Genomic DNA, 26,475 nt, shown 5'->3' with positions numbered 1-26,475 from the left:
CGGTCCATGACGGACATGTGGGGCATCCCCGAGCTGCTCCGGCTGCCGGCTCAGTCCAGGTGTGCAGTCGCGAATTTTTGGCCCCAGCATTCGACAACCTTTCGGCTTCCCTTGCTCGCGCATCTTCTTTGGGGACAGACAATATGGCAACCCCAACAAACAAGTCGGACGTTCCTCTGCAGCGATTTCCAAATTTGTACATCAAAGTTGATACGCCAAAAGGTCCATCGCACTTCCCACTGGCTCAACATGGCATCGAGGGGCTGATCTAGGCGCAGGCCGAGGTGTTTTCTCTACAGAAGTCATTCCTGCAAAGACTGTGATCGAAGTCTGTCCGGTCTTGGTTCTGGGCCTGGAAGAGAATGAGACGCACATTGAACACACATCCTTATATCATTACACATAGTAAGTATCCACCCAACCCATGGAGTTTCATGACATTGACTCCATCCTAGTAATTGGCCAATTGTAGATCGACATGGCAACAAGCACAAAGCGCAAGCCGTAATCCTGGGCTTGGGTTCCATGTTCAATCACTCGACTCAGCATCAGAACGTTGTGTGGGAGCGAGACACAGAACGCCTCATCATCACATACAAAGCACTGCGCGATATTCCAGTTGGCGAAGAACTCTGTAAGCCAACATGCATTCTCAGTTATACAGTCTCTGATCGACAAAGGCATCTCGTACGGGAGTCATCTCACTTTCAAGGACGCCGATGCACCAGTCGCACCATCACCTGAAGAGGAACTCAAACTGTTCAACTCGATTCATATCGATTGAGCATGAAAAGCGCGATTACGGGTACATGACGTTGAAACAGTGCGCGCAAACCCAACCAATGCCTCCATAAGCCCGACTCGAGGACGCCTGGCTGCCAGTGATTTGAATCCGATAAAACGCCACCAATACCGAGGTCGATCGCCATTCATGACTGTGCGATCACAGGTTCGCCGGGCGTCTCGCTTTGCGGTGTTCCTTCCGCTGGTGTCGCTTCTGCCGAACTGCTGTCCTCTGCGTCGTTTCTGAGTTCGTACGCGAGGTCGAAACATTCCTCGAGGAGCTGGGTTACGATTCCTTGTCCGTCTGGGATCTCATCGCCGACCATGAACTTCCCATCTACGCGCATATTGTCGATCGAGTTGAGCTGCCACTGATTAGCTCCTACTTCAGGAATAGAGTGCCGACTTCACTTACTTTCATGCTGTAGGGGTACAGCTCGCGCGGAGATGAGACGCCACCAAGCTTCTTCACCTCGAGCAAGCATTTTCTCAGCGTTGTAAGCTGGTTGTAAATGGGCAAAAGAGCCTCAGAGACGGGCTCAGAGGTCAGTAGAAGTTGGTATATGATGGCATAGCTCTTGCGTAGGAGGTAGAGCAAAGTCTGGTCGACAATTAGCTGTAATGCACCAATGCGCATGATGAAGAACCTACCCTCTGCTCATAGATCTCGGCAGGTCGGCCAAGCGCATCATAAAAGTTGCCATCTTCAGCTCGCGATTCATCGATACGGTCCAACTGGCGCTGGAAGTCCCACAGATCTGTCTCGCGCAGAGACCATGCCTGTGTGAGTGAAAGCTTGTCGAGATTGTTACGAATCGACAAAAGCTTGTCGTACACGTCCTGGAACGCCGGGTTGATGCGACCTTGCCTGTTGAGCTGTCAGCCTTTCTCTCTTCCCAAGGATTGAGTGTACTGACTTCTCCTTTATCAAAGTCACCCACAAGAGATTGCGCCGAAGCAGTTGCGAGATTAAAGTTTCGGCTTGGGGTGCTGGGTTTTCATCCGCTGCAGTCAACTTCATCTTCTCGGTCATCTCGACAAGCTTGTCCTCTGTTGAGCCAGTAGTCTCGTACGCAGTGATGCCATCCTTCTTAAGCTCTTCCTCAAGCTCGTAGAGTTCCTTAGCGTAGGCATCGACCTCTTCGTTGGGAAACTTTGATCGCGCGTTGCAGCCAGCCAGTGATCGAAGTAGCGAGACAAGCTTGTCCCATTTTGGTGTCAGCTCTGGTGTGAGGTGTGAAAGGTTCAATCGCAGTGTCGCCAGTATCTCTTCGCAGACCTTGATGCGGGCATCCAGCAGAGTAAGAAGATGTGGGCTGTACTCCTCCTGACCCCTTTCAACATAATGTCGGCACTCTTTCAGCTGCCCGCCGAGACCATCCAGATCTTTGGGTGAGTAGAACATCGCTTCTTTGAGGTGGTCTAAGAGTCGCTTTATCGTTTAGTAAGCAAATCAGGGAATGAGGATTTTTTTTCGGATGAAGTTTACCTTCGCGGTGGAGATGTATGAGTAGCTGTGGTATGCAGTCAGCAAGTGTCAAATTTATGACAATCATGGGGCCAACATACACAGCCGGAGGTTCGTGGTTCTTGCCTACTGTCATGTATGCAAGCGAGATGAGTTGGAAGCAGTCGTCTAGCATGTAGTCGACTATGATGTGATGTGAGCGACAAAGTTGACAAGAGCCTCAACAAACGGACATACCCTTGTTCTGCTCGAGGCGCTTTGTTACTCGGATTTCATTCAGAATCATCACCTGTTCAATGACTTGGTCGTACAATTGAAGAACATCCTGGCTCCTGACATATGTCGATCGGTCGCGCTTCAGTAACTCGAGCTGGGTCCGTATCGATTGCAGCTTGTCGAGGATGGGCTGCTCCTTCGGGTCCAGCGGGATCCTCGGTAACGGCGAGTCTGTCATCGTGCGAGACAAGCGTCAATTGGCAGAAAGTTTAGCAGTTCCTATGGTAAAGACACAGGAAGGAGCAAGGGCAGAGCGGTCTGATGCTTTCAGATTGCGACGGGCCAGTGGACCGATTCGGCAGCCAAGTGCACTTGGTGGTGGGGAAGCTGCAGACGTCACTAAATCACGTGCACAAACCGGCCCTCAGTTCAACACTAGCACGTAGCCGGCAAGCGCGCTTTAGCGAGACGAAGGGCCCGCTAGTCGCACTTTCCAAATCGACCACTCTGCGAACTGCAACACTTCGACCGTTCACATCCTTCAACGATACTCAACCGTCGCAATGTCTACCTCCGAGCTCGCCACCTCCTACGCAGCCCTCATCCTCGCCGATGACGGTGTCGACATCACTGTACGATTTTCGCATTGGATTTGAAGACGTCCGCGTGTGCGCAGGTACTAATTCTCGCAGGCCGACAAGCTCCAGTCCCTGATCAAGGCCGCAAAGATTGAGGAGGTTGAGCCCATCTGGACAACTCTTTTCGCCAAGGTGCGCATTCGCGATTGAGAGAAGATGTGGGACTTGGTTTCTGATACAACTTCCAGGCTCTTGAGGGCAAGGATGTCAAAGACCTGCTCCTGAACGTCGGCTCCGGCGGCGGTGCTGCCCCCGCTGCCGGTGGTGCTGCCGCTGCTGGCGGTGATGCCGCTGGCGCCGCTGCTCCCGCTGAGGAGGAGAAGGCTGAGGGTATGACACGCTGCGCCAATTCGATATTAGGAGATCACGCACTAACGCATTGCTACAGAGAAGGAGGAGTCCGACGACGACATGGGCTTCGGTCTCTTCGACTAAGCGTCTTCTCTCGTCCTTTCTTTCGCCATTTGCCTTTCTAGGGGTTGCTCAACACGGATCAACGGTGCACATTCCCATTGCTGGGGTGGAAATAGTCACGACCTTTCAGTGACACGGCTTGCATACCGGCCGAACCGGAACACGATGACGGCGTCATGAGATACGTATAGGTCGGCAGGTCAATGGAACAAATCCAAAAAGTGCAAAAGTTGGAGCCACCTACGTGATGTGTTGGGTTCCTCCAGACGATCTGGCTTTGTGCGGCATGGCTACAACCGAAAAGATTACGACGTAGCTGGGTCTCCTCCGCGATGTCCGCCCAATGTGATCGACTACACAATTGCTCGTCCCACTTCATGCCCGTGACTATTTAATGCTTCCGCATACCTCACTTCGTCCGTTAGTTTCCCACACGTTCCAGTCATGCTTCCCGCCCGCGCTAGAACAATGTAAAGACCTTTGCTCAACTACGTCTTTATCATCGCTCGGCGTTGTGTTGCCGCTAATAGCTAAGTTTCCGTCCCAGAACTCAGCTAACAGCCATTTCCCATCGTGCGTCAACGTCCATGCTCAATACATCAGTATCGCCTCACCAATCTAAGCTCCATCTTGTTCACCACTCCTCTTGCGTCTCTTTCAAGCTCTTGTCCCTTCAGTAGTCTGTCTGGAAAGGCCATACCTTCTGCCCTCGTGCCCTATCACTGCTCGATAATCCTCATCAGAGCTGCTCGCGTTCAGTGCTGATAGAATCATGAGTCCCAACAGCCTTGATAGAGTGTCTCAATGAAAGACTCTCCCCCCCTCCATTCTTGTCCATGCCAATCGAAGCGTGTCATCAAGCGTGAACGATTTCGAGACCCGGCCTGAATCTTGTCGTCCCCAGAAATACCTGTGTTCAGAACAAGGCGCTCGAGGGACGGAAACAGCTTTTGGATATTGCGAACGTGTGAACATGGTGGTTCTAAAGTGAATGACCCAAGAACACAATGATCAAGAGAACAGAAACAGATTTCGAAAGCCCGGGAACTGAGCTGAAGCTCACGCACTATGCCAAAACGATGTCTCCGCTTGTCCAGTATGCGCCAGAGAAAGCATAGGAGTATAACGTTCGCTCCCCCAAGGTACAGGATGGTGTCTTGCTAAGGATAATTATATGTGGTCGCGGTCCCACCTCGTGAGTCCGTGTGACATTGTTAAGTCCTGCTGTGGATTGATATGTGCAATTTGAGGAAGAAGAAGGGAATTAGGAAGACAAAATAAATGGACTGGGGATTTGTAGAAGAGGCGAGTGAAACTAAAGGAGCGGCTCTCGGTAGCTATGTGGTCGTTTGGCACCGGGTGAAAGAGGTATTCATGCGTCACGAGAGTGGCTCACTCTGAGCCCCAGATCTCCATTGGACAGGAAAAAAGACCAGGTTGTAGTCGTGCAAGACATCGATTTATCTTACAATGTTATGTGGCAGTCTTTGCAGAGGCGTGTGGCTTCATGCCGTCCTGCCCAGTTCAACGTACAACTTATAAAATGAACCACGACGTTATGAACATCCAATCTCTCCCTCCAGTTCAGAGCTATTCTGCACTCCGCCTTAATTACTCCTCAAACTGGTGTTGCCGTGACTACAATAATGCCCTGAAGGCCCAGGACATTCTTTTGGCAACGCAGAGACTCAACTCGAAACCAGACAACACCGACGACGTTCGGGATTCCTTTTCACTCAACATCTTAGATAATCGATCGACTTTCCACGCGCAATCCCTAATCTCAGGCGTACAATTGCTAAGAAGGTGGAAGATGACGAGGTTCGTGCGGTGTGACCGTGCTTGCTCAGCCGAGAGCTCGAGGTTACGTGTGTCAAGTGACCATCTTCGTGAGGCGTCGAAATGGACAGGGAATGGACTGGAGACTGGAATGTCAGAATATGTCTTCTGAAGATCAGTGTCATGTTGCATACCGCGAAACCGCTTAGTAGAGCGTATACACAAACGACTAGCGAAAAGCTCAAGTGCGTGGAGAATGCGCGAGCTGACGAGGAGGCTTTCGGAATGACGCTGAGTAGACACAAGGAGCATACGCGTTAGTGTTGCAGAGAAACAGCCTTGTATAAGCAGCCTAATCAGCGGTACAAATATAGTCTATACTTTGCCACTTTTATGACTGTGACAGTAAGGGAAAAAAGCACTCTTTTTCTGAGATTCAGTGGAATGCAGCTCCTGCGAGCCAAATCGTTCAGGATATTTTGATTCCTTGTATCGAAGAAACGAGGGGATTCTTAAATCAGCACACGTTGGAGTCGCCTGATCAAGAAAAACAGATTCTAAGTAGAGTTGCCTGCGAACTCTCTCAATTAGGGTACCAGCCCACAGCCATTGTTCTGAACTACTTACTACTGCGACTTTTCAACGAGGGTTGGCTTTCTCGCCAAAATCGAATTCCTACCTAGACTGTCAAATGCTGAGAGGGCTCCTTGAGACGATGTATTATCGTACTTGTCACCCAAGATCGTAAGGAAGCCACGACCCGCCGTATACCTATGCACAACATCAGCAAAAAAACTAAGCCCAATGGTGAATAGATGGAGAGCAGGTTGGCTTAGTCACTATGTCACTCGGTTACGCGATAAGTAGTAGAATGGGGTGAGAGTTGAGGAATAAATTGCTGGGCAGCTTAGTCTTAGCGACGTAGTAACGTTCACTTCAATTAAGCACGTCTCCCAGCGATTTGTTAGCTGAGATGTACTTCACCACTATTTCGAAACAAAAAGATCCATTAGCCTGAACAAGTGTTGGACACTCTCGCTAGCTTGACCAGATGCGGCCAACAGTGGAGGAGGTGCACTCGCGCGTGACACAAGCCATATCAGTCTTGGAGAAAGTGGACATTGCACAACTACTTTAGAGAAAAGATTCACTACACGCAAACCTTAGCACATTTGGGTTATGTAAAAATCTCGTTATTCAGTATCTACCTTGCCATACCTGTCCAAATGCAGGATGCCGTGATGCAGATGCATATTACGACAAGATCATCCCAAGAGCCGTAAGCCAATCTCACTGTGTCATGACGGTGGGATCGTAGCACGAACCGCAGCGACGGATACAAACGCCAAAACACCCTCAATGCATGCTCACAAGTATCACTGATGCTCAGCTGTCTACGAGGTGTCCATGGTTTCACCTTCAGCCGCTACGCTACGCTCGGCTCGTTTCTTCGCCAGCACGTCCGCCTTCCAGGCCAGGATCTCGTCCCGCAGCAGATCATTGGGAATGACATCCTCGATCTTGAGTGGCGAACGGTTGAAGGGGTCGTGGGGGTCGCTGAGCAGATGGCTCTTGATTGTGCTTCGATCCACGATCTGCTTGCTGATCGGCAGGGTGACCGGGTCTTCCATCAATGTAGCCATGAGAGGGTCAGTGTACTCGTCAGGGTACTCTCCCAAGTCAGCCTCCTCCACATCAGCAGCCTCCTTGGTGGCACTGATGTTGCGAGCCATGGCTTCCCATTGCTGGAGCTGCTGATCGTTCTTGAGGTGGAACTTGGCCATGATCTTATGGGCCTCGATCCAGTACTCTGAACGGTAAGAACGTCCATCGGTTGCGACGGCATCAATGAAGGACTGCTTGTCCTGCAGATTGAGGTATACATCTGTGAGTTCAGCCAGCATCTGGCGCGGATTCCAACCGTACTCCTCAGGGTTGTCGACCTTCAAGCTTGACTTCTTCGGGCCAACCAGTGCCTCGAGGTTGTAGTCAAGCATGTGTGCGAGACGAACAACGACCTCCTTCTTTGTAAAAGAGTCAGCGAGTGCTTCCGTGAAGAGCTTCAGCATAGCCACGGTCTCGTTGGTCAGCTGCATGTAGCTCTTAGCCTTTCCCTGGGCGGCTGAGAGCTTTTCTTCTTTCTCCTGGCGTGCGGCTTGCTCCATGTTAGGATCGGCCTTCAGCTCTTTTGAGATCTCATGCATCTGTGTGAACGCGGTAAACGACTCATCGAGAACGAAGGTGACGTCGTTGAGCAGCAGGTTGACGAACCGTACGAAGAACTCCAGGTTCACGCTGTTTCTATGTTAGTATGAAATGTGGCTGGGAAAGGGAGAGAACAAGTACCGTGCTTCTGTAGCGAGGTTGTCACGGTACACCTGGTTTGGCCAGATGCACTTGATTACCTGGAAGATCTCGTAGCGAATGTTAAACTTGTCATAGAACTGGGTGTGCACGCCGGTGCTCTCGCACTCGTTGTAGAACTGCATCAAAGCGTGCAGCAGATGCTTTGTGGCGAACTTGTTGGCAAACAGTGTATTGCCAAGGACACCCTTCGGATGGTGTGGGATCTCCCAGACTCCGTGGAACAGGATGGTCACCAGACCAGACTTCAAGTATGGATTCTTGATGTACTCGGAGTCGCGGAGGAAAACAATGCAAATCTTCACGAGCTCCTCGCATTGGGTGTTCGTGATAATATGCGGCATCATGCGTGTAATGAACTTGAAGTTGCCAACAATGTCTTCCACAAAGTACTCGGGAAGACACCTGAAAGCCATGGTCTGCTCGCTAGGCAGGGGCAGTTGCAAGTCTTGCGTGGGAAAATCGGTTCCCGAGACAAGACGTAACAGCCATACGATGACATAGCGCATGAGCTGCATAGACCGGGCCTGCATAGTCTCGTCGCTGAGTATGCCCATGATGGCGTGGCTGGTGCAGGTACCGCGTTCGATTTGATCTTTGATCTTCTTGACATGGGCATCGAAGACTCGCAACTGCACAGGATTCGCAATGTACTTGTGGCGTTCGGTCTCGAACTTCTCGAGCTCCTTCTTCAGCCACTTTACATCTTTCTGCAAGGATGAGAGCTTAGAATTGGCAGCTTCAGTACCATAGTGGTGGGCGGCCACGGTCAGGAAGAACACCTCCGATATGAAATTGCTGACTCCATCAGCCTTGGTGCTGTAGAACTCCTCCGACATCTTCTCATCAGCGTTGATCTTGGTTTCATCCTCGATGTCAACGCGCGGCGCTCGTCGAAGATAGTCAATGTCGATCCGGTCGATCTTGGAGAAAGAGGCATCCATGAAGGGCTCGCACAATCGATCCAGGATAACGGTGACATTGACCATGAACCCATCAGTGGACACGGTCTTGGCATCGACTTGAAGGGCTCGTCGCTTGTGGTTCTTGTTCACTGTCAGGGCGAACCAGTTGAGCATCTTGTCTCGCGAATCCTTGTTCTTGATGAAGGCGTTCGCAACGTCAAAGAGCTCGTCCTGGTGAGATTGGAGGGTCATACGGAGAGCCCGCTGCGCGTTAGCGATTAAGGCCTTATCTCCACCTGATGCTCCATTGAAGTAGTTGACCGCAACATCGCCCTGCATAGGCGATAGCCGGAAGAACGGTCCAAGAAAGGTCTGCGTCTCGATGTTTTGGGCCTCGATATCGATAGGCAAGAAGGTCTCTGACTGCACCATGGCAGCGACGAGCGGAGGGAAGCGTATCAGGCTACGAAGCGCCAACATGTAGGCCTTGTAGTCGCTGTTCATGGATGCCCTCGACAATCGCCGGCTCAGATCTTCCATAGCACCAACTAACGCCTCTTTCGCAGTCTCGTCATCCTCAGCGCGGTTGCAGGCTTCCTGGAGGAAGTCGAAGCAGATGCCCCGGTCGTCGTCAGGCCCAAGCAACAAGCGGTCCGCCAGTGCATTCTCTAAAGGCGCCTCCTCACCGAACATGTCAGGCATGGTGGCGGCGAAGATGGCGTAGTTGAAGCATATCCGTCGAAGCTCCCGCACGATGTCGTACTTTGGATCGCTCTTGTTGGTGATGGCCTTTGATTGCCTAGCAACTCGCTTCCAGCACCCGAGCAAGTATTCCAGAGCATTTCTGTGCGTGTGGCTTGACGCAGCTTCCATGACGACCGAGTCTAGCACGTCAGTACTGAACCGCAGTGGCCGACCCTCATCTTGCAGGTCCTGCTTCAAGCCTGAAGCAAAGTAGACCCTGTGACCGTGTGCATCTTGCGAACGCGCCTCTTCAAGTGTTATCCTGAAAATGCCGCTGATGGTACGGTCCTCCCAACCCTCGATGCTGTCGTCTTGCGGCCGCGGCGCAGGTGGCGGGGCTGCAGCGGTGGTCGCTGTAGCAGCAGGCTTGATGTTGATGCGAGTGGCCGGCTTTGTCTCCGTCTTGACGTCCGCATGCGAGCTGAGGTGGGCTGTCTGTGGGGATTGCGTTCGTGGTTGCGGCGACGGTGCGGCTGCGGTCTTCGGCGACGAGGCACCAGACGCTGGAGTTGAGGTGGAAGCTGCAGGCCCAGTGGACGACGGTCGCGGCGTCGAGCTACCTCCAAGCTTCGCGAGGCGCTTTGCACGGATCTGGGCAAGGTTGTCGTCAGCAGGTCTCTTCGGGCGAGAGCTGTCTGGGAGCTGTACCTTGTCGGCGTCGGACATGGCGCTGTCCTGCTCTTGCTGCGGCGGTGGTGGCTCGGTCATCTCTCGGTCGGCCATGGTCGTGGGCGGTGGGGGAAAGAGAGTGGCGCTCGAATAAGGACAAAGTAGCAAGGAAGGCGCGCCGCACAGCGAAAGTGGTCAACCTCGGGGTGATGCTGGGTGAACCATAGTCATGGACGTAGCGGGCGGATACCTAGGCCCCACTCCAACCGCGGCGCGCCTCCACCCTTTCACGCGTCGAGATAGAAGCGTGTAGAATCACCGCGACAACCATAAGCAGATGCACGCACTCAGAGCGCACTCTACGGCTCTGGGACTTGGTCACCACTGGTGAGAGAGGCGTCAAAGACATTGACACCCGGCCGAGTTGGAGGAATTGTTCTGTGCAGGTGGTGCCCACCCAGATGATTGAGATGCACTGTTGCAGCACGTCTGCACTCTCACTCTCCATGGCCTATCCGTGTAATGTGTAAGTAGTTATGCCTGGGACTGTCACGTGTGATGTGTAAGCACGAGCGTCAATGTACGGCAACAGATGACCGTGGACTTGTGAAACACAAAAGCAAAGTCAAGAATCACATGCCAAGAGGGTGCAGAGCTGCACAGCTGCAGGCCGCAGATGGAGACCCTGAGGGGAGGCAGAGTCGCGGAGAAGTTAGAACAAAGACGAACGCCAAACACAACAAGCGTGGTCGAGCGAATCGACTGCCGTTTGTGACGCATTTCACCGGCGGCCCCGCAGTGCTGCCGTCAGGACAAAAGGACAGGCATGCACGACAGCGACAGCGAGCGGAGACGCTTCTGGCTCGACAAGCGGTGACAAGGGAACACGGCGAGAGCCAGAGCGTGAACTCGCAGAGTCGTAGACTGTGTCCTGCGTCCTGCGTCCTGCGGGACGAGCGTGGGGAAATGACAGGCGAGCGGTCACCATATCAAACCGGGTCTGAAACGTCGTGGTCGGTCTCGGGGCTCGGGGCGCGTGGCTTTATCATGGTGCATGGAGCAGCCCGTCTATCAGTATCCAGTGTCCACCTTGTCGTCGTCCTCTGCTCAAGCGCTAGCCGACTCGTTGCCGTGGAACGCTCGCCTCCTCATATCAACACCAGCTTCCCACGAGACTGGAGTTCGCACTGCACGCCCGCACCGCCCATATTCCCCCCTATCCAGCGTGTCCCACGCTGAGTCCTGATTGCACGGTACGCACGCTTCAGCCACAGCCTCCCCGAGCGACGTTTGGTGCTCAGCCGCCGCAGCACGGTCCGCGCCCAGCCTAGCAGAGTGGAGCGTGCCCTTCATCCTCACATCTCTACATCAACCACCCTTTCTCCATCTCACCTGCTAACGCTCTTCCCGCCCAGCACTCCGCAACCACCTCCCGCTGCCCACCCACTCGCTCCAACACACTGCAAAATGGCCGAGATCCGTCGCAAGCTCGTAATTGTCGGTGACGGCGCCTGCGGAAAGACCTGTCTGCTCATGTAAGTGCTCGCCCAGATGCCTATCGCCAACGTCCCCCCCTTTGTCTGCCCTCGCAAGTACTGACAGCGTGCGTGTAGCGTCTTCTCCAAGGGCACCTTCCCCGAGGTCAGTCTCCTGTGCGCCCCTCGGCCCCGTCCCTGAGCTGCGTCAGCCTAGCGACCGGCAGCCCCGTCGCAGCAAACATCTGCTAGCCACCGGCCGCACCCAAGCACACCCACTAACGTTGTCCAGGTCTATGTCCCCACCGTCTTCGAGAACTACGTCGCCGACGTCGAGGTCGATGGCAAGCACGTCGAGCTCGCCCTCTGGGATACCGCTGGCCAGGAGGATTACGACCGCCTCCGCCCGCTCTCCTACCCCGACTCCCACGTCATCCTGATCTGCTTTGCAGTCGACTCGCCCGACTCGCTCGACAACGTCCAGGAGAAGGTACGCTCACCTGGTCATGCCTGCCCCAGCAGCTGCTAACAACGCTGCAGTGGATCTCCGAGGTTCTGCACTTCTGCCAGGGCCTGCCCATCATCCTCGTCGGTTGCAAGAAGGATCTGCGCTTCGACCAGAAGACCATTGAGGAGCTGCACAAGACTTCCCAGAAGCCTGTCACCCCCGAGCAGGTCAGTCATAACACCACGCAACGTTACTTCACTAGCTAAATCGTACAGGCCGAGGATGTCCGCAAGAAGATTGGTGCCCAGAAGTATCTCGAATGCTCGGCGAAGACCAACGAGGGCGTCCGGGAGGTATTTGAGCACGCCACACGAGCTGCCCTGCTCACCCGGAAAGAGAAGAAGAAGTCCAAGTGCACAGTCTTGTAGATGGAGTCAGATGTGTAAACAGCAGCGCCGCCACAGCCGCGCCATGTCGACCCTTAGACACGACAACACTGTGGCGGCCTTCATGCGTTGATCGAGGCGAACCGCATGTGAATCATGGGTGCGATGGAAGACGAATCAACCGCCTGTCCTGGCTAGTTAGAGCCATTTCTTCCACGGCACCTGTTCGAGGCGTTACTGCGCTGGATCTTTCTTGTTTGGAAGTAGTACATCATCTTGGGGCAGTATGATGGGGTTATTTTCTCAGAGCGTGTGGGTCGAGATTGAGCAGCTATCGGGTTCCAGCAATGGTAGGATCTTTCTAATATGTGCTTGTTTCCACCGCTGGTCGTCGCATCTGCATACCACTCGTTGCTCTGCATGCGTTCGGTCGTCGGTCAATTGGAGTATTTGCTTGTAGCCTCGTTGTGTCTTTGCCATCGCACGCCATTGCTGCCCTGACGTGACTGCCCGAGTCCTCTTGCCTGCTGTTTCCAGTTGAATTTTAACCGGAGTAATCTGAAATTAGATGTCCTAATCTCTACTAGCAAGAATAGACGTTCATTTCATGCTCTTTACCACGCTATCCCAGCCCCACGCCGTCCGCGTGCTGCACGGCAGTCAACAGCCTGCACGTGCAGCGTACCCACATCTGTTATCCACACCCGATTATTGGCATGCCACCTGCATCGTTCAGTCGCCCGGATAAGCTCGCCCGATGCTCCGCCCCGCACATCTTCAGGCCACTTTGGGAGTTCCAGCGGCTCGGTGAGCTTGGTACATGCAACCGTGGAAGTAGACACGGTCAGGACATCTCCAAAGAGTCAAATAGATCGTCGGCGTGGGATAGCAAGCAAGTATTCGATGCTCTCCGGGTTTCATTATGTTTGTACCCTTTTCAGCCCCTCGTGTCGATGATCATCATAGATCGTCACACATTGTTATGCCCTGTTGCCAGACCCATGCCCTGTACCCAATGCTCGCATACCACGCCACGCCATGCCGCAACCGCATATGATGCATGCGTGTAGACTCCAGAATGCAAATGCAAAAAGCTGTGAGCGTCCCACTCTACATCAACAGAGAACATGCAACACCGACCATCGTCAGTACGAAAGGAGCTTTCACCAGTCCAGCGCCTCCTTGCTGGTTGCTCTGGCCCTGGCTCTCCGCGACAGCGCTCGGGGACGGATCCGCGCTGCCCTCTACCGTTGCGGTTTGCGACGCACCCGCCGCTCCGCTCGTCTTCGCAGCCGTCGAAGTGGCAGATGAAGTTCCGCTTGAGGAGCTTGAGGAGCTCGAGCTGCTCTGCTCGCCCTCCTTCGGCGGCATCCCCAATCCCACGCGGCTCCCCTCGAAATCAAACACGCTGTACACGTTCTTGAGAAACACATCGCCAATCAGCCACTGGCTCTCGTTGAATGTCTGGCGCCCCACGATGTTGCTGCGACACAGCCCGGAGTCGAGTTTCCCGCCCAGCCAATCAGCAGTAGCAATCTCGTAACTCTGTTTGCCGAAGACGAAAGCCAGCTTCGTGGTGGTGTCGCACGGCGCGCTGAACGTCTCGCCCGATTGCGAGTAGCCCGGGACGAGGGAGTGGAGTGCCAACGCGTCCGAGGGCGGCATCAGGATGTACGATGTGCCTGTATCCACGATGCCTTGTTTGCCAGTGAGACCGAGGGACTTGTCATCCACACTCGCGTCCGAGAGCGCGATCTCCCAGAACCCCGTGTCGTTGGGGATGCAGTCGAGCCAGTTCAGGTCGCCTGAATATCTGTTTTTGTTGACTTCGCCGAGATTGAGCTCGCCGTCGTTCAGGCCGTCTTTGGTCCTGCTCAAGTGGATCCCGTACAGCTTCGCGCCGATCAACTTGTCGTCTTTGAGAACGTCCATGATCTGCGCGCTGCCTTGGACCACGTCGCCCCGCCCGATGCCCAGGATGCCGTCCATGGGGTACGATTTGAATTCGTTGGAGACGTTGGTTGCGAGACCGAAGGAGACGGAGGGCGAGAGGGCGCCGATGTGCAGCGTGTCTGTTGCGAGGGTGCCGCTGACGGAGCCGGTGCCGTACGTGACGCTGAAGGGGGAGGTTTGCGTCTGCAAGAGTCAGATCAATATGGCGTGCTGGTATGCAAAGTCTCATACCTTCAGAGAGCTTGAGTCCCCTTTGCCAAACGTGGTGTGCGTTGCGCAGGCATCGCTTTTGCAGTCCTGCCCCATCACCCACGTGTTGCTCGCTGCCGAGTCGAGTAGCAGGTGGTACTCCTCTTTGCTGTCGCCAATGGTTACGGCAACCATGTAGCTCAGGTCGCTTCCATCTTGATCGATCGCCACGCTGTTCAGCTGGCTTGGATCTTTCGAGTTGACAATGTTGTATGTGTTCTGCTGCCTCGAGCGAAGGGGGACGGGAACACGTCGTAGCGAGACCGTTATCGATCCCGAGCTCGCTCTCGAAAGCTTCGCGCTCCGTCGACTCGACTCTGTCGTTGTGCTACCGTCGTTGTATTGGTAGGGATAGAAGGCTGTGACTGCTGGCCACAGTACGGCTGATACGGCCAGCCATGTCGACAGTTGGGTGTGCATTATCGGAGTATTTGCAATGGAAGATTAGAGGCCGAACTTCAGCTAAGAAGTCGAGAACACAGTGCAGCCAGGCGTTCAAATTCCAGTGATCGCCGCTGTCAAGGCAGGCCAGGGCGGGAGTCCGAGAGCGTCGCCTGTTCAAATGAGACAAACACTGTTCAAATCCAAAGACGGCCTGGAGAAGGGATGAGCATGGAAGCAGACAACGAAGTGAAAGCCATCTTAGCTCTCAGCTGTTTCAAGCGCGCCGCAACCTCGGTGACGTCTGGAAGTCCGTGTTGAGACGAACGGCAGGGTTAGGATGTCGATGTTTGGAGTAAAAGTGGCGCTACCCCTGATCTCGCAGCTACCAGAGTGTCGGACCGAGGATCTTGAAACCGCCATTCGATGCCAGGCACACCAATAACGGTATGTGGAACGGCTGTCATGCGTGAACTTGGGACATTGAGGGTTCCCAGACCTGCGTTTGGATGGGAGAGAGGGACTTTGATTTGCTGGATTGGCGATGCGGTTTGGTGGAGCAAGAGCTCAGCTTACAAGGATGTCCACTTCGATGGCCAATTTAGAGGACTTCAAGCAGAGGAACATGGCAAACACGACGAACTCTGTACTTTACAGTTATTCATGATCGGGTATCCCATAAAAAGCCCGCTGCGTGAAGAGAGTGATGCGCTCATGTTTTCGTTCCTAGACATGTCCAAATCTACTCCCTGAGTGTTGTATGACATCTCTATCCAACCTCCCAGGCCAATAATTACTACAGAATCGAAACCCCAACGACAACAAATGCGGTCTAGTATCTCCGGCGCAGGCCATGTGCAGCCAAGGTATCACAATTGGGCATGGGCATGTTCCTCGCCTGCGCCATGGCCTCCTCGTCGACGAAGAACCACCCCTGTGCATCCTGCATCTTTTTGCTCTGCGCGTATTGCTCGTTATTGCACCGTACGTCCAGCGTGTGTACATACGAGTTCTCAACCTGCTTGTCCAGCGCCTTCCACCTCTTGTCTCGCGAGTTGCTGCCGTATTCCTGGCAGACGGAGTTGGCGACGTAGTAGTTGACGCCGAATGTGCCTTGCGACTTGTGCATGCATGTGAACTCGCGCTGTGGTGTGAAGGCAAACGACGGCCCTGAACTCGATGATCCGCCCGAGAAGAGTGACGACAGCAGTGGTAGGACGAAGAGGAACAGCAGCGGCAGCAGATTCCCCAACGCATTCCCCAGCCCCGGCGCCTCTTCGCGCCCCGGCGGCTGGGCAGTCCCCGGTCTTCTCCTCGGTCGCCCGCCGCCAAACTGATGTACCCGTACGCCTGGCCCGCCGCCGAGGTTGAACACGAAGCCTGGCCCTGTGTCGAAGCCGCCTATCTACATTAGCCCAGATCTTCCGCGTCCACGTCCAATGTGGGTATGGCACTTCGACCTACCGAACGGCGCACCAAAGCCTCCGCCAAAGAACTGCCTGAACAGCTCTTCCGGCGTCATCTCTTCCTGGAAACCGCCACCCCTCTGCCCTGCGAAGCCACTGAACGGGGACCCTCCTGCGCCCGCGGCTGCAGGGTTGAAGCGCGCATCCGGATCGCCTCCAAACTGGTCGAATTTGCTTTTCTTGTCCGGGTCGCTGAGAACCTGGAAGGCTTTGCTGACAAGCTTGAAGGCTTCGTCTGCACCTGCGTAGCCATTTTTATCCGGATGTGTGAGCAGCGAGAGCTTTCGGTATGCCTTTTTGATTTCGCCATCGGTGCACGTCTTTTTTACATCTTCGAGGCCCAGAATCTCATAGTAGGCGGTTGGCGCGCACCTCTTAATGCGCAGGACGGCGGCTTTCTGCTCGACGGTGTAGGCGCGGCCGGCAGAGCCATCGTGGTGTGCGCGCTCGGACATGGCTGTGGTGTTGTATCGTGGAGGGGTTTGTGATAAGTGGCCGCGGAGGTGGCCGGAGGTGGCCGCGAAGAGAGGATGCGTGCACCAGGCGCTCAAGATGCGGCAGTTTGCAATGGCGGTGGAAAGGGGGCGCGGGAAATGGACAGTCGTGCGTGGAGGGCGATCTGTTGTTGTGAGATGCCAGATGCGGCTCGGCAGCGTTGATGTTGGTCGAGGCCACACTGGTCAAAGACCAGGGTACCGCTAGTCGCGGCAGCACGGACTTCACGTCATTGACGACTTTCCCATCTGATCTGCGCCTGGACTACATTGCCAAAGCACCGAACCCTCCTCTCTCTCCGTTACTCGTTTGAAGAAACACTCACAATGTCCGAGAGAGCCAAGAAGTCGACCCTCCAATCGCTGCGCAACTGGGGTGGTGAGTCCCACTCTTTCCGATGAGAGCTCCGTCTCTCACGTGCTTTCATCACTATCAATGTCATGTCTCAGCATGTACAATTGCTGATAGCGACTAGAAAACTCCGTACCGCCAACTCTCCTTGCAACACTCATTACTGCCCAACATGCACGTCCCTTCCAGCCACTGCCCATGATGTTTGCGCCTATGCTCCTCTTCTCGTCCTACTTGAACTTGAGCGACTACAAGACCGATGCTGCTGGTATCACCGCGGCGTGGAGCGGTCTGTACGGGCTGCTGGCTCTGAGGAGAAGTCAGGTAAGACGAGGCCTCTTGATGCATGAGTTGTACTAATGTTTTGCAGAGACTGAGGAACAAGTTCACAGTCAGAGGCGCTGTCAGAGGAGCCTCGCTGGCGCTTTGTGCTGTCAACGTAGCCGGCTGCGGGTTGGCGTATACTTTTGGCAAGCGTGAGAAGGAGGAGAAGTCGTAAACGATGTACCGATCTCGACACATCACGCTGTATCATACTGTACGACGAGTCTAATATCACACCAAGGACGATTGGCCTATGGTGGGCTGCACGTAAGCAGCGCATTACGTTCTCAACCTTCCGTTCTTCAGATGTACGATTACCAGGGTATATATGCCTACTTTGTGCAACGCTTAGTACAACACAGAGATCGGTTCGCCCTTTTCGTTGATCAGGGCTTCTTCGGTCTTTACTGGGCCTTCGCCAACACCTGTCAGGATGACCCTGCTGACGCCTTCCTTGAGCAGACCGACCGCGACCTCGGCATCAGTGCTGGCCTTCTCAGCGGCTTCGTAGTTGCCCTCGACAGCAGCACCGCGCTCGCCGCTCCAGCCGTCCTTGTTGGCCAAAAGGGTCTTGAAGACACCTGCAACAGCCTTCTCATTCTCCTCCAGGTAGTAGATGACAGCGTTTGGCCCCGCGTCGAAAGTGTACGCAGCAATGATCTTGCCAGCAGTGTTGTTAATCTGCTCGACCATCTTAATCGCCGCTCTAGAGACATCGTTAAGATAGAAGATGGGCGGGTATGTGTCCAGGCAGGTCGCGTGGAACGAGTTGCTGTCCATCATAGTGACCTTGGCGAAAGTCTCGAAGTCCTTGTTCTTGATGGCGTCCTGCATCTCCTTCATGCGCCTGGGCACAGTCTCGCTCGCTCTTGAGGCAAACAGTGAAGATGTGGCAACAGTGGTCTGCATGCCGGACGTACTCGAGACGTCCTTCTTCGCCGCACTCACGACCAGGATAACGGCACGCATGTTCGGCCAGTGGCTGGCGGGAGCGACCTCGAATGCCTTGCTATCCGAGCCATCAGCCTCAGAGCCCTGCTCCCAGCCGACGTATCCACCGAACAGACTCCTGCATGCCGATCCAGAACCCTGACGGGCGATGCGCGAGAGCTCTGTGGGGTCGGCGGGCAGTTCGTAGAGATTCGCAATTGCGCGCACAAGGGCAGCGAAACCGGCAGCACTGCTAGCCAGGCCAGCAGCAGTGGGGAAGTTGTTCTCGGACACGATCTTCAGCGGTAGCACTGAGAGCTTGGGTGCGCTCGAGTCCTTGGCTTCGACCTCCTTTCTCAGAGCTCTCAGCTCGCGAAAACAGGCTTGTGTGCGGGCGCCAGACACGTCCTGGAGCTTGCCATTGAGGAGCAGCGAGTCCTCAGCGGGGTACGAGGCGGAGCACGAGGCGGTCGTGTGGGTGCGCAGGTCGTTCTGCGAGAGGGTGACGCTGAGGGACGAGTTGGTGGGGAGGTTGAGCTTTGGGTCGCGCTTGCCCCAGTACTTGATGACGGCGATATTCACGGGTGCGGTGGTGCTGGCACGGTAGATTTCTGACATGTCGACGTTTGGTAGGGTCTGACTGGCGAGTGCGGAGGAGGGGTGGAGAGGAGGGAGTTGGTGGGGGTTGTTTATCTATGCAGGGTCCCAAAAGGCTTAACAATGCAGCAGACAAGTCAACCACAGACGACTGCAACTGACACAGTATAACGTAAGGAGATGTGCGGTACTCCTTTTTCTGCTGTCGATTAATCTACCAGCCCTCGACTGTAAGGCTAGACTCCTTCAAAGCGATGAGCTAGCCAAAAGCATTGTAAGCCAGGTCCGACAATCAGAGCGGGTGGCATTGCGGTGCGTGCCGAATTAAGTCCAAGCTCAACTTTTATGCCATCTCGTCATTCACCTGTCTTGCAACAAACGCAACCTCGGACTGACACAATGTCCTCACAGCACGACGAAGCTGCCGCGGCCGGATGTCCCGTAGATCATAGAGCGCGTGAAGCCTGGCTCGAACAAGCCCGCGCAGCCGGCAACTCAGCACCCAACCCTCATATCTCCGCTTCGCCGCCAGCACCCACACAATCGCCTGCCTCCGCAGCACCCACACAATCGAAAGCTGCTGCAGCAGCAAAATCCTCCCCAGTCCAGCAATCATGCGATTCCTCATCCCTCGACCAGTCCACCACCTCACCCGCGCCGACAACAACAGGACTCTTATCCGACATGCGCCTGGCCACCGACCGCGAAATCAGCACCATCCCACGGTCCACGCCTAGCGCACCGACCGACCGACCGGCAAACAACGAAAAAGACACAGGCGCGGATAAAACCACAGGGAACTGGATCTACCCCAGCGAGCGCATGTTCTTCGACGCGATGCGCCGGAAACAGTTCTCCCCCGAGGAGCGCGACATGAAAGCCATCGTGCCGATCCACAACGCGGTGAATGAGCGGGCGTGGCACGAGATCAAAGCGTGGGAAACAGGGCGGGGGAGTGAAGCCTGCGGAGGCCCCAAGCTCGAGTCGTTTTCTGGGTTGAGTACGAGTCTCACGCCCAGGGCGAGGTGGAATGCGCTGCTAGGGTACCAGGCGCCGTTTGATCGCCACGATTGGGTTGTCGACCGCTGCGGCACCAAGGTCGAGTATGTGATTGATTTCTATGCAGGGAAACAGCAGACCGGGCAGGCGCCCGGGCAGGGGCTGAATTTCTATTTGGATGTTAGGCCGAAGTTGAACAGCTGGGAGGGTGTCAAGACAAGAGTCAGTCGGTTCTGGGGATTCTAGGTGGGGATGAAGTGGGTGTATGATATGTACGATCAATGTGGTGGAATGCATTAACCAGCTTTAGTACATCATGACATGGCGTTTTCTGGGTTCAGTAGATTGTATGGCAGCATGCTGATGCGAATGTGAATACCACGCTCGTCTCGTACACCCTACAAGAACACGTTTTCAAAGACTCGCCCGTACTGCATACAACCGGAGTACGGTGCAGCGCCCTACGACAGTATAGCAGTCAAGTTCCTGACGAATTCGCTCGTCATTTGGCACTTACCATAGAAGTATTCGGTATCGATTTGCCACCCGCAGCACAGTCTCGAACCTCCGACCTTGCATGCACCACTACCAGGATCAGTATCAAAATTTCCGGCAAAAAGCAATGGAAAGGAAAGGCACCTGGCCCTAGTGAGGGGGGCGGACCAAGTGCGACGGTAATATTTGGATGTAGCTACTTTCTTGGAAGAAAGGACAGGTGACGGAATATATATAGAGCGATAAAACAGTTGCCGCTGATAGCGTTGTGGTAGGAGCTGTGAAGCACTGGGATCTGACCAGAGTGGTTGGGAAGGACCTGCTGAGTGACTGCCACAGAGCTGCGGCAACTTCGCCTGCAGCAGTCACGCTTCAAAGTTAGAGGCTTGTCTCGCTCAACTCTTCTTCGATGATGAGCCTCTTCATGGATACATTTGTTTGACAGAATCTTTGAACAGGTATCTTGCGATTTTGCGTTCTTGACACAATATGCTCATATACGTATAACACCATGCACAGTGCCGCACCCGCATCTCGTCATCCAGCCTGTATCATCCCTGGTATCTTGGTGATAGCAGCCGCCTTGTTGGCATCCGAAATCTCCAACATGCTCATGCCCATGCCACCCAAATACTTGTCGAAACTGTTGAGCACGTTCTGCAATCCCTTCTGCAGACAGTCTCTGACCTGATCGACTTCGGAAACATTCTTGCGCTCAGCCTCAGGCTTACCCAAAGTATCTTTGTCGCTCCAGTGGACCTGAAGGCTCGACATGTAAGCGTCGATCTTAGTTATAGCAAGAGTGAAAGTGCGAATAATAGCTGGCACACTCTCGTGGAAACGTCCGATAGCGTCCTCGGAGATAGAAAATACAGCGAGGTTTGTGAGTGCAGTGATGGCGTTGCAGATCAGTGAGATGCGCGAGTACGGTGCACCAAGAACTACGAGCTTCGCCCTGCGAGGCAGAGAGTGGCTGAAAACGTAGCCGAACGGTGATTCAAGGATCTTCGTGAATGCGGTTGATGCAACAGATTCGGCTTGCTGGACGCCTTCTTGGGCTCTATGTAGGCCTCTGTTGATTCCCTCACGACCCCATGCCTGCTGTGAGTTGCCCGGGGAGCTGTGCGACCTGGCAATACCGGACGTGGCAGCTTCAAAATGCTCCCACTTTGTACTAGGCTTTGGTGGTAGTGCCACAACCTGCTTGTCGTCCTTGAGGGGTCGAGAGATCTGGGGAGCGAGGTTGACGGAAGGTGCGGGCTGCAGTACAGCAGAGGCCGCTGCTGGCTGATACGTAGGGTCAAGGCCAACATTCAGGCGTTCAATGAGCAGCTTGACCTCCGCCAGACAGAAGTCGGTAATCTGCTGGAAAGTTGGAGCTTTTTTGCGGCTCATCTCGGCGTAGATAGTCTTACGACGGTCAGGGAATGCTTCTGTGATCAGGGCAAGCTCCCAAAATGCCATAGACTATTGTTGTCAGCAGATTGACATCTCTCTGGCACAAAGCCACATACCTTGGGCGCGTCCTTCTTTGCCTTCAAGCCGTTTATCAGTGTTCCATTAGGGTCCTTCGAGTCGCTTGTGATGGGCTTGCTATTCTTCAATGGCTCCAGGGCAATGTACGAATCGAAAGCCTTGTTGACAAACTCCCACAAGAGCACGAGAAGCGTTCCCTCCACGACGAACTTGGAGACTAGCGGAGCAAAGGGAGCCAACCCGGTCGGCTTTGAGGTTTTCGACAGACTGATCAAGTTGCGGCTGAAGTTGTAGTAGTACTCCCAGATCAGATGGCGGGGTCCAATAAAGTAGACGAGCGATCCAGCAACGGTGACAAGCAACGCCAGGCTCGCGGAGTTGAGAGACATGGGTCGCAGTTGCTTCACGAGCACCTTGATTGGTCTGGGTCCTCTCTTCACCGGAGCGTCCGCGGCAATAGCTTCATCAAACTTCCTTGGCTGCATGGCCGGTATATCGATGTGGTCGTAGTCCCTCCACAGATGCACACCAGTCTGGGCGACCGCCAGCGTGTTGAATAAGAAGCGCAGGTATAGCGGTCGCTCATTCAACTTCAGCCTCTCGTGAGCGCGGCCGAGCTCGGTGAAGTTGAGCTTTTCCTCGATCGTGCGTGACCATACGTACACTTCATTGAACAACCAAGCAGAAAATGCGTAGAAGACGAGCGTGAGTATCGTGTTCTTCCTCAGGAAGTACTTCTGGAACGTTTCGGCGCGTGTCAAAGTTTGTCGCTGGCCCACGTGCCATTGTGCGATTCGAAGCAGGTAGATGGTAAGGGCGGGGATGAACAGAAGAAGGGTCCGAATGCCAGTAGGGCCAAAAGGAAGCCAAAGCCATAGGACTGCATCTTCAGTTAGCAGGGCTCTCTGGCTTGGACCTGGTTGGTTTACAGTTGTCCCACTTGCTTTGCCAGCATGCAATGGCGTAACAGAGCAGAATTGTGTATCTGCTAGCTCTGATAAACCTCGAATGAAGTGCGGGTGTCAGGTAATCCCGGTATGGACGCGTTCCGGTGCCCAAAGGTGCGAGTGTTGCCATGTTTGCGTGTGTGCGGGTTCGCGCGAATGTTCGTTTCGTCGAAGCTAGTTCAAGCTCATATCATCGCAGGACTGGACAGGGAAAGGGGCGTCGCGCCGCCAACACAAAGGAAAGACTGGAAGTGGGTCTGATGCAGCAGTGAAAGCAGTCCGACTTTCTCAAACAAACAATCGGCGGCGTCTGAGATCCACTGTGGCTTGCCGCAGCTTGGCGCATGACGCGGGCAGGGTACCGCCGAGGAACCAACCTCCAGATAGCGACATCAACACTCGCACCCCTCTCCAGGCTTCAGCGTTCGTCTCACAGTGGTTGCATAACCCAAGATACTATCCCCATCAACCCCAGAAATCGGTTCCTGCCCTTATCGCGATCATTCGGCAGCATGTCATTCCAGCGCAGTTCCGCTCTCGAGAGCCAACCGACCAACTGGAGGCGTGAGGACGACCCCGAATACGCCGACGACCCAGAGTTCCGCGACTTTGCCAGCAAGATCTCTGATGACCTGTTCGCTTTGACTCGGAATGTTGCGCGCCTCTCGACCGAGCTCTCGAAGCTGGGGACGAAGCATGAAACAGAACGGGTACGGGAAAGAGTTAAGAGCACGACCGAGGAGACGGCAGACAAGTTCAAGGAGATTGGCGAGGGCATCAAGAAGATTAGCCAGTGGCACGATGTCGGGGTATGTCGAAAGTGCATCTGGAACCTTAATACCAAAGGCTAATTGCAGGCAGCCGTCGCAGAGATTCACACAGTCGAAGCTTAGCCGCGAGTTCAAGGCATCCCTCACGGAGTTCCAGCAGCTTCAGAAGCAGGCTCTCGAGAAAGAGCGAGCGTCAGCATCTGCTGCACGTGCAGCTCTTGACGACCAGGCATCACCAAGCGCGGAGCGCACCGACTTTGGCCAGCAGCAAGAGCAGGAGCAGCTACGATTGGCGAATCAAGACGAGGTCGACTTCCAAGAATCGCTCATCATTGAGCGCGAGTCTGAGATTCGCAACATCGAGCAGTCTGTCGGCGAGCTGAACGAGCTCTTCCGTGACGTCGCCCACATGGTGCACGAGCAGGGTGCTCAGCTCGACATTATTGAGGAGAACGTTGAGGTCACGCACGATGCATCGAGAGGCGCCCATGTAAACCTGAAGCAGGCGAGCAACTATCAAAAGAGTGCGAGGAGTAAGGCCTGCATCCTCCTACTCATTCTGGCGATCGTTCTGGTCATCATCATCCTCGCTGTGGTATTGGACTAAGTCCCACCCATCTTGCTACAATCTCATTTCTGCTAGCGTTTTTGATCACACTGAGAGCTCTTATACCATGGCGTGGGGCGCATCGTTTGGGTCATCTTGTCGTCGTTCTTTATACTGCCCAGCGTTGTGGTAGTCCATAATCAATGCAAACGCTGCTGCGCTCCTTCGTTTACTATGAATCTGTCTGTTCGACTTCACGATATTTACCGTCTCTTTTCGATGTTACACTGCGATGTTGCAGCCGCCGATGTCGCCCCTACCTCATTTCTTGCCGCCAGTGCGTTCGAATTTGCGGCAGGTACGCTGGGCTTCACCTACTCACCTCTAACTTCTGCCTCACCGCCACCTTGCAACAATCTCTAGCCTGCACCATGGGCGACGAAGTTGACAGAACTCGCAAGGCAACTCGTGCCCAGCTGTTGAGGAGTCACCCCTTCAGTCGGCCAGCCACCGCTCAAGCAATTAGGGCACAGTCGGCAAACGACGAGGATGAGCCACCGCTCCACAGGTCTGCAAGTCAGCAAGTATTTCAATATCTCAAAACTGATGATACTCGCAGTGCACTCTCCCGTGATGCCTTATCAGACAAAGTCATTGTCGAGGTTGGAGCTGAGCGGGTGAAGTATCGAGTCTCAGAAGCCTTCCTCAATCACTATGCCGAGTACTTCCAGCGTGCTCTTGCCGGTACCTGGAGAGAAGCCTCTGAACACGTCGTCGTGCTTGGCAGCGATATCGAACCCTGCATCTTCAACCTGTTCGTGGAGTGGCTGTACACTCAACAACTGCCGACTCTCTCTCCAGACTGGCGCCGCATCGCCGATCCATTGCATCCTTACAGCATTTCGGCGAAGATGCTTCGCATCAAGCTCTACGTGTTCGCTGACCGTTTTATTGTACCCAAACTTCGGGAGCAGCTCAACCGCGCCATTGTCAACGACTACGACTCTGACTGCCCGGCACTCGAAGAATACGAGACCGTAACATATGCTTTCAACAACCTACCGCCGACCGATCCGTTACTGGATTTGATCGTCGACCGCTACTTCATGGTCTGGAGGTTGGATCTCGACGAAGGCGAGGAAGAAGATGCTTACAACAACCTCCCACACGAGTTCTTACTGCGATTCTACAAGCGGGTTGGCAAGTGGCGGAAGGAGGACCTCAACAACCGTCACCAGCTCTTCAACATGGACTTCTGTAGCTACCACGAGCACGAGAAGGAAGCAGACAAGATACAGTGCCCGCATAAAACTAGGAAGATGAAGGTTGGCCAGGTATGGTTAATGAGGGAGCCGCGCCATTAGCGAGCCGGCCCCGAAATTAATGCCACTTGAAGCATGGCACTGTTCGGTGCTATATATGATCTGCGCTTCCCTTCAGTGCTCTATATTGTTCCGATGCACGGTTTGTGTGGCTCTCATGGTTGTCTACATGGATAGTTAGATATAGTTGAAAGTCCGCGCCTGGCACAAAGGTGGCAAATCTGACTAGTTGTTGACACTTCGTCTTCGTCATTTACGTCGGTATAATAAAACCGACTTTACTACTCTTTCCAATGTTCCAAACCAAAGACCTTTTCCCGTTAAAAATGCAAAGTTCAGTCTTCATCAGGTCAGGCTCGTAAGGTGTGATGTTGGGTTCCTAACGCAAACCCAAACACGCCCGTCAAGAACTGAACTTAATGTAGGTGTTATGCGGTTGAAGCTCTCTTCCCGGCCTTGTCGACGTGACGAAGTGCAGGAGGTCTCTGCGGCCTCGCAGATCTCAGAACTCAAGTAGGTAGGAGCCTCCAAGCTTCCTCATACGATCTCTGGGTCGAGACCCCTGGCACTTGTCTAACAAAAAGTCGACTTCAACGATCATCATCCCGCCGCGGACCGTGTTATGCTGGCAACCTCCGAGCCGCCTCCTATGCACTGCAGAAAGGCTCAGCGGTCCGCTTAGATCTGATTGGTATACGTGCGACAGGATCAAGTCCGCCCATGAACTTGTCGCGAAGAAGCCAACGTCGTCCTTTGGAATGGTCGTGTAAGATTTTTGAATACGAACGACGTGATCAATCCAGCATGGTATTCATAGATGCTTTCGGCCTAAGGACAGCAGTATGAAGCCTTTGACTTACGTCGACACTCCGACCTGTACACACTTGATACTCCTGAGCATTCAGGGACATGTCTTAAGGTGGCGATAAGTTATCACGGGACGA

The 26,475-nt window shown here is 54.1% G+C and overlaps 13 protein-coding genes across 13 annotated transcripts; 7 read left to right on the top strand and 6 right to left on the bottom strand.

Annotated features, from left to right (window-relative positions):
- Positions 1-143: 143 nt before the first annotated feature.
- Positions 144-784, top strand: M421DRAFT_5167 (protein methyltransferase; the record flags this gene model as incomplete). The annotated part of the gene is made up of 4 exons (XM_033594953.1): positions 144-222; positions 279-405; positions 456-634; positions 681-784. The coding sequence occupies 4 exons, from the start codon at positions 144-146 to the stop codon at positions 782-784; spliced, it is 489 nt and encodes a 162-aa protein (XP_033448965.1).
- Positions 681-2,827, bottom strand: M421DRAFT_420611 (uncharacterized protein). Its single transcript, XM_033592542.1, has 7 exons — positions 2,489-2,827; positions 2,353-2,434; positions 2,273-2,297; positions 1,701-2,215; positions 1,435-1,651; positions 1,199-1,384; positions 681-1,148 (listed from the first exon to the last, which is right to left on the bottom strand). Exons 1-7 carry the CDS (start codon positions 2,703-2,705, stop codon positions 930-932), a joined length of 1,461 nt encoding a protein of 486 aa, XP_033448964.1. The 5' UTR covers positions 2,706-2,827; the 3' UTR covers positions 681-929.
- A 135-nt stretch (positions 2,828-2,962) lies between these two features.
- M421DRAFT_420610 (ribosomal protein 60S) lies at positions 2,963-4,004 on the top strand. The gene is made up of 4 exons (XM_033592541.1): positions 2,963-3,099; positions 3,160-3,237; positions 3,294-3,435; positions 3,494-4,004. Exons 1-4 carry the CDS (start codon positions 3,031-3,033, stop codon positions 3,538-3,540), a joined length of 336 nt encoding a protein of 111 aa, XP_033448963.1. The 5' UTR covers positions 2,963-3,030; the 3' UTR covers positions 3,541-4,004.
- A 2,467-nt stretch (positions 4,005-6,471) lies between these two features.
- On the bottom strand, positions 6,472-10,147 carry M421DRAFT_420609 (ubiquitin conjugation factor E4). Its single transcript, XM_033592540.1, has 3 exons — positions 9,960-10,147; positions 7,645-9,902; positions 6,472-7,593 (listed from the first exon to the last, which is right to left on the bottom strand). Exons 1-3 carry the CDS (start codon positions 10,032-10,034, stop codon positions 6,693-6,695), a joined length of 3,234 nt encoding a protein of 1,077 aa, XP_033448962.1. The 5' UTR covers positions 10,035-10,147; the 3' UTR covers positions 6,472-6,692.
- Positions 10,148-11,387: 1,240 nt separating this feature from the next.
- On the top strand, positions 11,388-12,271 carry M421DRAFT_92405 (GTP-binding protein rho1 precursor; the record flags this gene model as incomplete). The annotated part of the gene is made up of 5 exons (XM_033598033.1): positions 11,388-11,455; positions 11,534-11,561; positions 11,688-11,885; positions 11,936-12,070; positions 12,119-12,271. 5 exons carry the CDS (start codon positions 11,388-11,390, stop codon positions 12,269-12,271), a joined length of 582 nt encoding a protein of 193 aa, XP_033448961.1.
- A 1,068-nt stretch (positions 12,272-13,339) lies between these two features.
- M421DRAFT_5162 (acid protease) lies at positions 13,340-14,851 on the bottom strand (the record flags this gene model as incomplete). The annotated part of the gene is made up of 2 exons (XM_033594950.1): positions 13,340-14,365; positions 14,414-14,851. 2 exons carry the CDS (start codon positions 14,849-14,851, stop codon positions 13,340-13,342), a joined length of 1,464 nt encoding a protein of 487 aa, XP_033448960.1.
- A 24-nt stretch (positions 14,852-14,875) lies between these two features.
- Positions 14,876-16,733, bottom strand: M421DRAFT_100984 (DUF1977-domain-containing protein; the record flags this gene model as incomplete). The annotated part of the gene is made up of 3 exons (XM_033586586.1): positions 14,876-14,893; positions 15,675-16,213; positions 16,277-16,733. The coding sequence occupies 3 exons, from the start codon at positions 16,731-16,733 to the stop codon at positions 14,876-14,878; spliced, it is 1,014 nt and encodes a 337-aa protein (XP_033448959.1).
- A 242-nt stretch (positions 16,734-16,975) lies between these two features.
- M421DRAFT_152959 (uncharacterized protein) lies at positions 16,976-17,710 on the top strand. The gene is made up of 3 exons (XM_033587597.1): positions 16,976-17,151; positions 17,249-17,448; positions 17,495-17,710. Exons 1-3 carry the CDS (start codon positions 17,100-17,102, stop codon positions 17,621-17,623), a joined length of 381 nt encoding a protein of 126 aa, XP_033448958.1. The 5' UTR covers positions 16,976-17,099; the 3' UTR covers positions 17,624-17,710.
- M421DRAFT_420604 (diphosphomevalonate decarboxylase) lies at positions 17,542-19,231 on the bottom strand. The gene has a single exon (XM_033592539.1). The coding sequence runs from the start codon at positions 18,994-18,996 to the stop codon at positions 17,797-17,799; it is 1,200 nt and encodes a 399-aa protein (XP_033448957.1). The 5' UTR covers positions 18,997-19,231; the 3' UTR covers positions 17,542-17,796.
- Positions 19,232-19,255: 24 nt separating this feature from the next.
- Positions 19,256-20,374, top strand: M421DRAFT_420602 (cytochrome c and c1 heme-lyase). Its single transcript, XM_033592538.1, has one exon. The coding sequence runs from the start codon at positions 19,375-19,377 to the stop codon at positions 20,218-20,220; it is 846 nt and encodes a 281-aa protein (XP_033448956.1). The 5' UTR covers positions 19,256-19,374; the 3' UTR covers positions 20,221-20,374.
- A 511-nt stretch (positions 20,375-20,885) lies between these two features.
- M421DRAFT_420601 (uncharacterized protein) lies at positions 20,886-23,166 on the bottom strand. The gene is made up of 3 exons (XM_033592537.1): positions 22,875-23,166; positions 21,984-22,825; positions 20,886-21,936 (listed from the first exon to the last, which is right to left on the bottom strand). Exons 1-3 carry the CDS (start codon positions 23,020-23,022, stop codon positions 21,007-21,009), a joined length of 1,920 nt encoding a protein of 639 aa, XP_033448955.1. The 5' UTR covers positions 23,023-23,166; the 3' UTR covers positions 20,886-21,006.
- A 238-nt stretch (positions 23,167-23,404) lies between these two features.
- On the top strand, positions 23,405-24,269 carry M421DRAFT_5156 (t-SNARE; the record flags this gene model as incomplete). Its single annotated transcript, XM_033594944.1, has 2 exons — positions 23,405-23,701; positions 23,754-24,269. The coding sequence occupies 2 exons, from the start codon at positions 23,405-23,407 to the stop codon at positions 24,267-24,269; spliced, it is 813 nt and encodes a 270-aa protein (XP_033448954.1).
- Positions 24,270-24,640: 371 nt separating this feature from the next.
- On the top strand, positions 24,641-25,573 carry M421DRAFT_5155 (uncharacterized protein; the record flags this gene model as incomplete). Its single annotated transcript, XM_033594942.1, has 2 exons — positions 24,641-24,777; positions 24,829-25,573. 2 exons carry the CDS (start codon positions 24,641-24,643, stop codon positions 25,571-25,573), a joined length of 882 nt encoding a protein of 293 aa, XP_033448953.1.
- Positions 25,574-26,475: the final 902 nt, after the last annotated feature.

The sequence above is a fragment of the Didymella exigua genome (genome assembly GCF_010094145.1).
Source record: "Didymella exigua CBS 183.55 unplaced genomic scaffold M421scaffold_13, whole genome shotgun sequence".
Lineage (NCBI taxonomy): Eukaryota > Fungi > Ascomycota > Dothideomycetes > Pleosporales > Didymellaceae > Didymella > Didymella exigua.
The sequence above is the reverse complement of the archived record's forward strand: the minus strand, read 5'-3'. Positions and strand labels throughout refer to the sequence as shown.

Excerpts from the sequence above, each read along its gene's own strand:
- M421DRAFT_420601 (XM_033592537.1), bottom strand. The coding sequence starts at position 23,022 with ATGGCAACACTCGCACCTTTGGGCACCGGAACGCGTCCATACCGGGAT. Across the intron at positions 22,826-22,874 it reads GCAAAGCAAGTGGGACAACT|TCCTATGGCTTTGGCTTCCT; the intron begins GTAAACCAACCA and ends CTGAAGATGCAG. Across the intron at positions 21,937-21,983 it reads CAAAGAAGGACGCGCCCAAG|TCTATGGCATTTTGGGAGCT; the intron begins GTATGTGGCTTT and ends TGACAACAATAG.
- M421DRAFT_420609 (XM_033592540.1), bottom strand. The coding sequence starts at position 10,034 with ATGGCCGACCGAGAGATGACCGAGCCACCACCGCCGCAGCAAGAGCAG. Across the intron at positions 9,903-9,959 it reads CCATGTCCGACGCCGACAAG|ATCCGTGCAAAGCGCCTCGC; the intron begins GTACAGCTCCCA and ends AACCTTGCCCAG. Across the intron at positions 7,594-7,644 it reads AACCTCGCTACAGAAGCACG|CGTGAACCTGGAGTTCTTCG; the intron begins GTACTTGTTCTC and ends ACATAGAAACAG.
- M421DRAFT_420610 (XM_033592541.1), top strand. The coding sequence starts at position 3,031 with ATGTCTACCTCCGAGCTCGCCACCTCCTACGCAGCCCTCATCCTCGCC. Across the intron at positions 3,238-3,293 it reads GGACAACTCTTTTCGCCAAG|GCTCTTGAGGGCAAGGATGT; the intron begins GTGCGCATTCGC and ends TACAACTTCCAG. Across the intron at positions 3,436-3,493 it reads TGAGGAGGAGAAGGCTGAGG|AGAAGGAGGAGTCCGACGAC; the intron begins GTATGACACGCT and ends GCATTGCTACAG.
- M421DRAFT_420602 (XM_033592538.1), top strand. The coding sequence starts at position 19,375 with ATGTCCTCACAGCACGACGAAGCTGCCGCGGCCGGATGTCCCGTAGAT.
- M421DRAFT_420611 (XM_033592542.1), bottom strand. The coding sequence starts at position 2,705 with ATGACAGACTCGCCGTTACCGAGGATCCCGCTGGACCCGAAGGAGCAG. Across the intron at positions 2,435-2,488 it reads GCGCCTCGAGCAGAACAAGG|TCGACTACATGCTAGACGAC; the intron begins GTATGTCCGTTT and ends ATCACATCATAG. Across the intron at positions 1,385-1,434 it reads CCGAGATCTATGAGCAGAGG|ACTTTGCTCTACCTCCTACG; the intron begins GTAGGTTCTTCA and ends ATTGTCGACCAG.
- M421DRAFT_420604 (XM_033592539.1), bottom strand. The coding sequence starts at position 18,996 with ATGTCAGAAATCTACCGTGCCAGCACCACCGCACCCGTGAATATCGCC.
- M421DRAFT_152959 (XM_033587597.1), top strand. The coding sequence starts at position 17,100 with ATGTCCGAGAGAGCCAAGAAGTCGACCCTCCAATCGCTGCGCAACTGG. Across the intron at positions 17,152-17,248 it reads ATCGCTGCGCAACTGGGGTG|AAAACTCCGTACCGCCAACT; the intron begins GTGAGTCCCACT and ends GATAGCGACTAG. Across the intron at positions 17,449-17,494 it reads TGGCTCTGAGGAGAAGTCAG|AGACTGAGGAACAAGTTCAC; the intron begins GTAAGACGAGGC and ends AATGTTTTGCAG.